Genomic DNA, 12,107 nt, shown 5'->3' with positions numbered 1-12,107 from the left:
ATATTAACTGTAAGTGGGGTTTAAGTGCAGTGTGTATGGCCCTCTCATGTCACGTCTGCCTTTGTATTCCTAGCTCTCCGTGATCTTAACTTGTCAGGCTGTTCTTGGATTGCGGTGTCAGCGCTTTGCAGTTCCAGCTGTCCCTTACTAAGGTCTCTTGATGTCCAGTGGGTGGAAGGTTTAAAAGACGCACAGATGCGAGACCTCTTGTCTCCTCCTACAGATAACAGACCAGGTATTTTTCCTGCATTGTCCACAATGGTTATTCTGAGCATTCTGTGAAGAGTAAATATTTTCAACGTCTTTCACCAATGAGCATAAATTCAGTTGTCCAGAAACCACTCGGAACAGATCCCGGAAAGGACATTAAAGGGACGTGAAACTGCTGAATACAACTACAGTAGCCTGGTTACTACTCACTATGTTATTGTTTTTCCTCCTGTACCTGCAGCTGTTTTCAGTCGTTCTCTACATTTTAATGCCTTACGATTATCAGTTAGTGAAGCTCTTCATCTTGACACTGGGTGCCGGCATCTTGGAGCTTATATTTGTTATGGAACTTTTAAACTGAGAGAAAAACTGCGAAATGCAACACTTCTGCTCTTTATTATGTGAGCTAAACAAGTTACAGCTGTCAAAAAGCCAGTAATATCGCAGATCTGGGAAAGTGCACTGCTTATGTCACAGTATGCAACTATACACGCGCTACAAGATGGCGGCACCCAGTATAAAATGCAGAGCTTTACCAGCTGTATTCTGTAATGAGTTCAAATAAGAGAACAGCTTTAGAGATGCAGGTAAAGGAGGCAAAACAATGTCATGGTATGTAGTAGCTGCTGTAGTTGTACCCAGCTGTTTAACGCCCCTTTAAGCATATTTTGCTTGTCTTACACTACACAGAGAAGCCAAAAATCAAATTCTGTAACCTTCTGATTGTAGGCAATTTGCAGCATTTTAAAAAAATCTTCTTTTCTTTTGGACTCTGGTAAGCACGATTTTACCACAAAAGCAAGAGGTGTTGAATGTCCCTTTAAGGGGACATAGTTTTATATTGTGTTTTCTGGGTACAGTGTTTTGGTTTAAAATGTAATACTTTTAGCTGTGCAAAAACATAGTCCGTGTTCTAATAACGCCCATTCCTGGCCTAGATTCTATTGCAAGTTATGAAACTTAAATGAAGACCGATTATTAAGTAAAGTGTCTATAGGCTGTTGTTGTAAAGGACAGTACACATTATTTATTGTAAAACAACTTTGGAATATACTTTATTTTGCTGTAAATGAAGTCTGAAAATAATGTCCTTAATAGTTGGTGGCAGGCTTCATAAGACTAACCTTGGCACACACATGTCCTTAATTTGCTATTGTTATCTTATCATTTCTGCTGAAGCCAATAGGGGTTTTGTTAAAGGGACATAAAACCCAACCTTTTTCTTTCGTGATTCAGATAGAGCATAAAATCTAAACATCTTTCCAATGTACTCCTATTGCCAACTTTTCTTTGGTTGCTTGTTATCCTTTGTTGAACAGCAGGAAGGTAAGTTCAGGAGAGTGCACGTGTCTGCAGCACTATATGGCAGCAATTTTGCAACTATGTATCGCCAACAAATGAAAACTAAGCAAATCTGATAATAGAAGTAATTTAGAAACTTTTTTAAAATTTGTATTCTCTGTCTGAATCATGAAAGATAAATTGTGTGTTTCATGTCCCTTTAACACCATGACTGGCAAGCCCTCTCATCTCTAGACTCCATTCCGGATTGGCTTCTCCAAATAAGGAAAGTGGTGGGCGGTGTTTGGCCTCTAAAAACAATTGCAGCAAACAAGGTAAATCTGCTCTAATAAAGTTCAGACTCTGCTGATATGTTAGTCTATTAGAAGCCTGCTGAAACATGTAACTAAATGGTGTTTACTGCAGTAGAATCTAAGCCCATGTCTTCAGAGTGGGTTGGATGATTACTGAATAATTCACCGTTTGCTTCCAGGTCAGATTGATAACCGCAGCAAATTACGGAATGTCACAGAAATGCGCCTGGCTGGACTTGACATCACAGATGCCTCATTGCACTTAATGATTCGGCACATGCCTCTTCTTTCCAAGCTGGACCTGAGCTATTGCAACCATGTGACAGATCAGTCCATTAACCTGCTCACGGCAGTGGGTACCCCCACCAGGGACTCATTATCAGAAATTAATTTATCAGGTAAGCAACAAAAAAGATTGTTTGTTGTAATTTGTCTGTTTCTCTTGAATAGCTGCCACTGAGAACACGTGGTATAGTAATTAAATTAAAATCATACTTTTTTCTGTTCCATTTAACATCAAGAGGTTTAACCTTTATTGGGATGAAAAAACATTTTTATTCTCTTGAGAGATAGCGAACTGATAACATTTTGTTAGAAGTTCAACTTTTGCTTTGCTATGTGATTTATCCATGATGCCCCAGAGAAATTTAGATATTGGATATAAATATCGCTGAAACAAAGTTCACCTAGAACCTACATCATGTTTACTTTTTGTAGAACATGCCAAATTTAGTAGCCAGTTGGCAAACTGTAGGAGTAGGAGAGACTAGGCCGCTACAGAGCGTGACGTGGAGGGGAGAGTCCTATTGCTGCCCAGCTGATAGGGTAAGTTTCACACAGCCCCGTGAGGTGCAAGTCAATCGCGGCTGAGCGTAAGCCGCAGAAATTCAAAGTAGAAAGAAAAAGCAGCACTCGTGGGGCACCGACTTATAATAAAAAGTCCAAACTTTATTCCATAAGTTTAAAAAATCAGGTAGGATCAGGGAATTAACCCCTTACGCGTTTCGTGCTCCAACTGAACACTTAGTCATAGGGATAGTTGCTTAGACCGGACATGGCCTATTTAAAGGCACAGTGTCCAATCAGGCAATTTACAGAAAGATTAAAAAACAATAATATTAAAACATGTTAACACAAAACATGATCATCTAACAATATGTATGCATGAAGTTGCCAAACACCAGATAATATGAATATGAAAATATGCAATTTGTTACCACATCATAATTCCGTTATTTTCATATTGAAAAACCTACTATATCAAAGACATGAGAGATTTTAATACAATAATAATGACATTAGTGTGCTAAGGACACCCTAAATATGGAAAATCTTTGATTAATGCCTATAGCTAACCTAGTACGTTTGCACTATGTAAGTGCTGAAATAATTGACATTTTATTTAAAAAAATCAAGAGATTTTGTTGATATATTACATAATGCTGAACATGGTTAGTAATGACATTTAAGATGTTTTTATTTGGATAGTAATGAATTGATCCATATGGCATGATATGATATGATGAAATATCTGTGATAGACTAATATCAGTCTATAAATAGACTCATATCCCACTCTTTATTTAAACCTTCAGGGGTAACAGTTCTTAATTTATATATCCAGAACATTTCTTGTTTGAGTAACATTTTATTCCTGTTTCCCCCTCTAGTTGGTGGATAAATTTTATCTATGACTTTGACTGTCATATTAAATTTATTTGTCATATGCATGCTGAAATGGTGCCGTGCAATTGCTGAATTTTTATTATACATCTTAGTGTCATAAATGTGTTCCCTCATGCGAGATCTTAGTTCTCTACTGGTCTGACCTGTGTATTGCATATGACACAGATTACACTCTAATAAGTATACAACATAATGACTCCTACAATTTGCATAAAAGCCAATATTATAGCTCTCTTTAGTGACATTACTTGAGAAAGTTTCCCCTCTACCTATGATATCACATGTGGAACATGGACCAGTACCACATTTAAAAGTACCTTTCTTATGTAGCCATGTACCTGTTCTCTGTTTTTTGGAGGACACTAAGCTAGGTGATAATTTATTGGCTAAGGTGGGCGCCTTTCTGGGAACAAACTTGCACTTATCTATAATCCCACCTAATATCTCATCTTGTTGTAAAATATGTAAATTTTTCTTTAAAATACCACATACTTGGTTGTATTGGTTAGAGTATTCTGTTGAAAATACAACAGGGAAATCTTTGAAATCCCTGTTGTCTTTCTTTTGTTTCGTCAATAGGTCCTGTTGTGTGTTAGTACTAACTTGTTGGATGCTATTGTCCAAAAGTTTATTGTTGTACCCTCTTTTAATGAGCCTGTCTTTGAGCATTGCTGCCTGTTTCTCAAAGAGTTCATCAGAGTTTGTATTTCTTCTGACTCTCAAAAGCTGGGCCCTGGGTATTGACCTAATTAAATGTGGTGGATGGCAAGATCTCGCGTGCAAGATAGAGTTACGTGCGGTTGGCTTACGAAATGTATCTGTCACTATGCTCTCTGTGTCAATCATGCCTGTTAATGTAAGATCAAGAAAATTAACAGTGTTGCAGTTACTTTCACCAATGAATTTTAAATTTAAATTGTTATTATTCAAAAATTCTACAAATTCTGTCACATTTACAGATTCATCAACTATAAACAACAGATCATCTATATAACGCATGTATGCGACAGTGGATTTCATGTAAGGATTTTCTTCACTAAAAATAACATTATTCTCCCACCAACCTACATACAGGTTGGCGAAAGAGGGCGCAAATTTTGCACCCATGGCGGTGCCACAAACCTGTAAATAAAATTCACTGTCAAACATGCAATAATTATGTTGCAAAAGGAATTCAATTATTTCACAGATTAATATCTTAGTTTCTTCTGAAAAATTGGTATCTTGATCTAAGAAATACCTAATAGCTTTGACACCTAAAGGGTGTGGTATGCAAGAGTACAAGGATGCGACGTCCGCCACAATCCAACGATAACCAATTTTCCATTTTACCTTTTGTAAATTGTTGATCAAATGTGAGGAATCTCTTAGATAACTGTAAAGTGTAACTACAATTGGTTGCAATATTGAGTCTATCCACTCCGACAGAGGCTCAAACAATGAGCCTATGCCGGAGATGATAGGTCGACCTGGTGGAGAAACTAGACTCTTATGTGTCTTTGGAAGGTGATGAAATATGGGAATTGATGGAAAATTTGGAACCAAGACATTAATTTCTTTCTTTGTTAGAATACCCAAAGATACTGTTTGTTCCAAGATCCTTAATAATTTCTTTTTAAATTCACATGTTGGATCTCTTGTTAACTTCCTATAGTTCAAGGTATCATTTAGCTGTCTTTTTGCCTCAAAAATGTAATCTGTTTTATTTAAAACAACTACGTTACCTCCCTTATCACTCGCTCTTATGGTGATGTTCTCATTGGCTTGTAAAATTTTCAGGTCTCTGAATTCCTCTTTAGTGAGATTGGGTTTAACTGGTGATGTTTTACACTTGCGTTCTAGTTCTAAAATATCCCTCTCCACTTGTTTTTGAAATATATTCAGAAATTTGCCTCTGAACAGGATAAAAATCAGAGGTTTTTTGTTTTGGTGTTGAAATATTAAATTCATCAGGACCTATGTTGGAAGTTTCTAAATCTCTCAATGTGTTTAGACTTGTTAAGTCTTGGAAATCAAAATGGGTAGTTTGTGTGTCTAACTGATATAATATTGAATTATCACCTGTTTCCTCTGTGGAAGGACTATCATGGTATTCAATGCCTCTATCATCCTTAAAAAAACGTTTCAACGTTAGTTTGCGCACAAACCTATTTACATCAATGATGGTTCTAAAGGCTGAAAAGCTATGGGATGGGACAAAGCCCAAACCTTTACTTAATACACTTTTTTTTGTCCTTCTGTTAGAGGATAATCAGAGAGATTAATCACAGTCAATGTTTCCTGTGGTTCTTGAATTTTCTTGTTGACTTTCTTCTGTCGTCTGCCTGCTCTCCTCGTCCATCTCCTAAAGGGACAGCTCTGGCTTTTGGGCAGACAGCCCCTTCTTCTTGATTTATGTCGCCATCTGATACCTGTAGGGAAGGAATTATGTTAGAAGGGATAGAAGAGAGAGAGGATGAAGAAGAGGAGGAAGAAGAAGAAAAAGAGGAGGAAATAGAAGTGGTTGACAAAGCTGTGGAAACACAGCTCCCTTCAGAGTAGTTGGACTCATGGTCAGAGGTGTCAGTGGATGAGAAGTTGGCAAACTGTGCTGTACGATGTGCAGAGACATTTCCATCTAAAGGGGAGGAGAGTCCACGGCTTCATTCATTACTATTGGGAATCAAGAACCTGGCCACCAGGAGGAGGCAAAGAAACCCCAGCCAAAGGCTTAAATACCTCCCCACTTCCCTCATCCCCCAGTCATTCTTTGCCTTTCGTCACAGGAGGATGGCCAAGGAGTGCCAGAGTTTTGGAGTAGTCTGTTATGGAGGGTAGTACTCTTCGCAGTGGGACTGGAGTTTTAAGTAGTCCTGTCAGCCTCTCAGTGAGAGCCTGGGTGAAAGTTAGAGTCCGGAGATGCAGGGAGAGTCTTTCTGCGAAACCATCCTGACTCATATTAACAGCTCTATAAGCAATCAGCGTTGACGAGTTTCGCTGCCTGCTTTCTTCACTCTACTAACCTGTCGCACTTGAAGGGCCGTGTTCCTGTTCCATCGTGTAGATTCTGATAAGATCGTTTCATTTTTTATTAATGATGATAACATAGAAGACAGGGTCACAGTGTGGTGCCTTTTTATCCTTACAGAATCAAGGGTTAATATTCCTGGAAGGGGGATTAACGAACAGGGAGGTTTATACATGATATTGTTTATTGTGTCATTGCTGCGTTGTGTGAGATGAGGCTCTGGCAATGTGTGGAACTTGCAGGTTACTTGTGGAAACTTTTTGGCGCGTTTTTCCCTAGTGCAGGGGCGGTCCTGCCAGGCATTCCATGCGACTGGGTGTGGCTATCTATCCTTCCTGTTAATCTGTGGCGCAGGAGACGTAGCGGTTTCTGTAGTCCGGGTCCTATTAGGTGGTGAGTGCCCCAGCCATTGGTGGTATAAAGGTGCCTTTTTAATAAATAAAGTTAGTCTAACCAAGCGCGCAAGCGATGGAGGACTCTGATGTGTTGGAGGGCTCTCCTTCCTTAATAAAGTCTCATTCCTGTGTTTATTGTGAGGAGGTTCTGGTAGATCAGCCTGCTCAACTATGTTCCACATGCCTTGATAAAGTTACATCATCTAAATGTAAAGAATTTCTAGTACTACTGAGCCGTCCATCTCTGAGGGTTCTTCATCCTGGGAGGTGCGTTCCCTACATTCATCTCCGATTGCAAATGCAGCGCCCCGGGGTCCAACCGTTACTCCTTCGGGAGAGATTCATTGGCTGTCAGATTTTGCAGACCAACTGGAATCAGCAGTTTCGAAATTGATCCATGCCTTACCACGTTCTGCTAAGCGCAAGCGTAGGGTTTATCATAGCGGCCCGGGGGTTTGTCCTCGCCAATTGGAAGATCCAGAGGCTCTATACGATGACGAGGCCCACTCTGATTCTTCGGAGGAGACCCCTTCTGGGTCGGAGTCCATGTCTTCTAAACCTGCGGCGGAGCCTGTGTATAGGTTTAGGATGGAGAATGTCCGTTTTCTGCTACGGCAGGTTCTTGCTACTCTGGAGGTTCCAGGAACCTAAGATACCGGTGGAACCTACAATTCCTAAGCTTGACAAGGTATTAGAGGACAGGGTAGTACCTCAGTATTTCCCGGTTCCCGTTAAGATGGTTAATATTATTAAGAACGAATGGGAGCGATTAGGTTCTTCCTTTTCCCCTTCTTCTTCCTTTAAAAAACTGTTCCCCGTTCCGGACTCTCCGCTTGAGCTGTGGGGGACCATCCCTAAGGTGGATGGGGCTATCTCTACGCTCGCGGATAGTTCGTCGTTTAAAGAGCCCATGGATAAAAAGCTGGAAAACATGTTGAGAAATATGTTTCAGCACACAGGGTTTGTTCTTCAGCCAGCAGCGGCCGTCGCTGGAGCTGCGACATATTGGTGTGAATCCCTGTGTGAAATGGTCGATGGGGGAGACATCCATCGACGAGATACAGGAGAAGATTAAGGCGCTGAAGATCGCCAATTCTTTCATCTGTGATGCCAATATGCAAATTATTCGCCTGAATGCTAAGGTGTCAGGTTTTTCTGTTTTAGCGCGCAGGGCTCTGTGGCTAAAATCTTGGTCTGCGAACATGACCTCTAAGGCGAGGCTGTTGTCCTTGCCTTTTCAAGGAAAGATCCTGTTTGGTCCAGGATTGGATTCGATTATATCCACGGTTACGGGAGGCTTAGAGAGCTTTCCTACCGCAGGATAAGAAGGCTAAGCCTAAAGGATCTAGTTTTTGTCCCTTTCGCGCAGAGAAGGCTCAGCGCCAGCAACCCTCCACAAAAGCGGAACAGTCCCAAGGGATCTTGGAAGCCGGCTCAATCTTTGAACAAGTCTAAGCAGAGCAAGAAGCCTGCCGAGACTAAATCGGCATGAAGGGGCGGCCCGGTCTCTGGATCACGTAGGGGGCAGATTATCTATTCTCAGACGCATGGTTGCAGGATGTTCTAGAAGTGGTCTCCCAGGGATACAGGATAGGGTTCAGATCCCATCCGCCCGAGGGCTGATTCCTCCTGTCAAACCTGTCTTCAAGACCAGAGAAGAGAGAGGCCTTTCTAGAGTGTGTGAGGGGGTCTAGGGTACTATTCCAACCTTTTTGTGGTTCCAAAGGAGGAGGGCATGTTCCGCCCGATTCTGGACCTAATGTGTTTAAACAAGTTTCTGAGTGTTCCATCATTCAAAATGGAAACGATCAGATCTATTCTGCCCCTAGTTCAAAGGGGACAGTTCATGACGACTTTAGACCTGGACACTTACCTTCAAGTGCCAATCCTTCAGGTTCCTAAGATTTGCATTTCTGGACCAACACTTCCAGTTTGTGGCCCTTCCTTTTGGTCTGGCAACGGCCTCGAGAGTCTTCACAAAGGTTCTGGGGGTGCTGCTTGCAGTGGCCAGATCCAGGGGCATTGCGGTGGCGCCTTACCTGGACGACATCCTGGTTCAGGCGCCGTCGCTCAGCCTCGCAGAGGATCATTCGAGGGCTCTTCTTCTGCTCCAATCTCACGGTTGGAAGATCAACTCAGGAAAGAGTTCCCTGGTCCACAGCAACAGGGTGGAGTTTCTGGGCACGATAATAGACTCTGTCCATGAAGATATTTCTCACAGATCAGTGGCACAGGAAACTTGCGTTCACCTGTCTAGTCCTTCAGTCCTCCTCAAGCCCATCGTTGGCTCAATGTATGGAGGTGATAGGTCTCATGGTGTCAAGCATAGATGTCATCCCATTCGCCAGGTTCCACCTAAGACCTCTTCAATTGTGCATGTTGAGACAGTGGAACGGCAATCATTCAGATTTATCACAGCTGATATCCCTGGATGCTCGGACTCGGAACTCCCTCTCTTGGTGGATTCATCCGGAGCAACTGTCCATGGGGACATCCTTCTTGAGACCGTCCTGGGAATTTGTGAACACGGTTGGGGAGCTGTTTTGGGTGCCAGAATGGCACAAGGAAAGTTGTCTAGGGAGGATGCTCTCCTTCCGATCAACATCCTAGAACTACGAGCAATCTACAATGCTCTGAAGGCTTGGCCTTCTCTGGGGTCGGTCAGTTTCATCAGATTCCAGACCGACAACATTACCTTGGTGGCTTACATCAACCATCAAGGGGGTACGAGGAGATCCCTCACGATGAGGGAGGTGTCTCGGTTCCTGGATTAGGCGGAGTCCCACGACTGCGCACTCTCATCGATTCACATTCCGGGTGTGGACAACTGGGAAACGTCCTTCCATCCGGGGGAATGGTCTCTTCACCCCGAGGTGTTTGCGGAGATTTGTCACAGATGGGGATCGCCGGAGATAGATCTCATGGCGTCCAGACTCAATTGCAAACTGCCTCGATACGGGTCGAGGTCCAGGGATCCGCAGGCAGAGCTGATAGATGCCTTAGTGGTTCCTTGGGGATTCAACCTAGCTTACATTTTTCCTCCATTACCACTTCTACCTTGCTTAGTGGTACGCATCAAACAGGAGAAAGCCTCGGCCATTCTAATTGCTCCTTTGTGGCCGCTGAGGAAGTGGTTTGCGGATCTGGTGGGGATGTCATCCTCTCCGCCATGGAGGTTACCCTGTCGCAGGGATCTGCTGTCACAGGGCCCCTTTCAGCATCAAAATCTGGATTCTCTGAGGCTGACTGCGTGGAGATTGAACGCCTAGTCTTAGCCGAGAGAGGGTTTTCAGAAAGTGTGATTGATGCTCTAATTCAGGCAAGGAAGCCAGTCACTCGTCACATCTACTATAAGGTGTGGAGGACTTACTTGTCCTGGTGTGAGAAGCATGGATATCCTTGGCATAAGGTGAAGTTATCCAGGATTCTGTCCTTTCTCCAGGTTTGGAGAAGGGTCTTGTTGCTAGTTTCCTTAAAGGGACAGATTTCGGCATTATCAGTTTTGTTGCATAGGAGACTCGCTGAGCTCCCTGACATTCAATCTTTTGTTCAGGCTCTGTCTAGAATCAGGCCTGTCTTTAGACAGTCAGCTCCGCCTTGGAGCTTAAACTTACTCCTCAAAGGGACACTGAACCTTTGAGGAGTAAGTTTCGTGATTCAGATAGAACATGCAATTTTTTAAGCAACTTACTAATTTACTCCTATTATCAATTTTTCTTTGTTCTCTTGCTATCTTTATTTGAAAAAGAAGGCATCTAAGCTTTTTGTTTGGTTCAGAACTCTGGACAGCAAGAACCCAGGTTGTTCACCAAAAATGGGCCAGCATCTAAACTTAAATTCTTGCGTTTCAAATAAAGATACCAAGAGAATTAAGAAAATTTGATAATAGGAGTAAATTAGAAAGTTGCTTAAAATGTCATGCTCTATCTGAATCCCGAAAGAAAAAATTTGGGTTCAGTGTCCCTTTAAGGTTTTGCAGAGGGTTCCATTTGAACCTATGCATTCCATAGACATTAAGATTCTGTCCTGGAAGGTTCTCTTCCTCTTGGCTATTGCATCGGCACGCAGAGTATCTGAATTAGCTGCCTTGCAATGTGATCCTCCTTATCTGGTGTTTCATGCGGATAAGGCTGTGCTTTGCACTGGGTTGGGGTTTCTCCCCAATTTAGTGTCTAACCGTAACATCAATCAGAATATACCTGTTCCTTCTTTGTGTCCTAACCCTTCTTCTTCAAAGGAGAGGTTACTTCATAACCTGGATGTGGTTCGTGCCTTGAAGTTCTATCTTCAGGCTACTAAGGATTTCAGACAGTCTACATCTCTTTTTGTGGTGTATTCTGGGAAGCGCAAAGGGCCTCTGCTACTACTGTGTCTTTTTTGGTTGAGGAGCTTGATTTGCTTGGCTTATGAGACAGCGGGACATAAGCCTCCTCAGAGGATCACGGCTCATTCAACTAGAGCTGTAGCTTCGTCTTGGGCCTTCAAGAATGAGGCTTCTATGGAGCAAATTTGTAAGGCGGCTACCTGGTCCACCTTACACACTTTTACAAAGTTTTACAAATTTGACGTTTTTGCTTCTGCGGAAGCTGCTTTTGGGAGAAAGGTTTTGCAGGCTGTGGTGCCCTCAGATTAGGGTCCGCCTTTTACCCTCCCGGTTTCATTCAGTGTCCTCTAGAGCTTGGGTATATGTTCCCAATAGTAATGAATGAAGCCATGGACTCTCCTCCCCTTTAGATGGAAAACATAAATTATGCTTACCTTATAATTTCATTTCCATCGAGGGGAGGAGAGTCCACAGCTCCCGCCCATATCTCCGTATATGGGCAGCCCTAAATTTATTCATCTTCTGGCACCTTTTTTACCCTGATATTTCTCCTACTGTTCCTGGTTCCCTCGGCAGAATGAATGGGGGATGAGGGAAGTGGTGGAGGTATTTAAGCCTTTGGCTGGGATGTCTTTGCCTCCTCCTGGTGGCCAGGTTCTTGATTCCCAATAGTAATGAATGAAGCCGTGGACTCTCCTCCCCTCGATGGAAATTAAATTATCAGGTAAGCATAATTTATGTTTTTCCAGCAGTTATCTCAACATAACAAAGTCTAGCGCTGTGCATTGAGTTGCAAATAGAAAAAAAAGCATAATATACTAAGACCACATCATTACATTTATTTTTTTTACCCATGAAAACTACTTTTGCTGATGTAGAGACATTTTAAAA

General features: G+C 42.3%; 1 protein-coding gene across 3 annotated transcripts in view; it reads left to right on the top strand.

Annotated features, from left to right (window-relative positions):
* The window catches only part of KDM2B (lysine demethylase 2B), a 1,014,988-nt gene that overhangs the window by 982,194 nt on the left and 20,687 nt on the right, over positions 1-12,107 (top strand). For all 3 annotated transcript variants that reach the window (XM_053701743.1, XM_053701744.1, XM_053701742.1), the window contains 2 exons: positions 74-235; positions 1,985-2,203. In XM_053701743.1, coding sequence (XP_053557718.1) covers positions 74-235; positions 1,985-2,203 — 381 coding nt within the window. The remainder of the gene's footprint in view (positions 1-73; positions 236-1,984; positions 2,204-12,107) is intronic.

This window comes from Bombina bombina, chromosome 2 (genome assembly GCF_027579735.1).
Source record: "Bombina bombina isolate aBomBom1 chromosome 2, aBomBom1.pri, whole genome shotgun sequence".
Taxonomy (NCBI): Eukaryota; Metazoa; Chordata; class Amphibia; order Anura; family Bombinatoridae; genus Bombina; species Bombina bombina.
The sequence above is the reverse complement of the archived record's forward strand: the minus strand, read 5'-3'. Positions and strand labels throughout refer to the sequence as shown.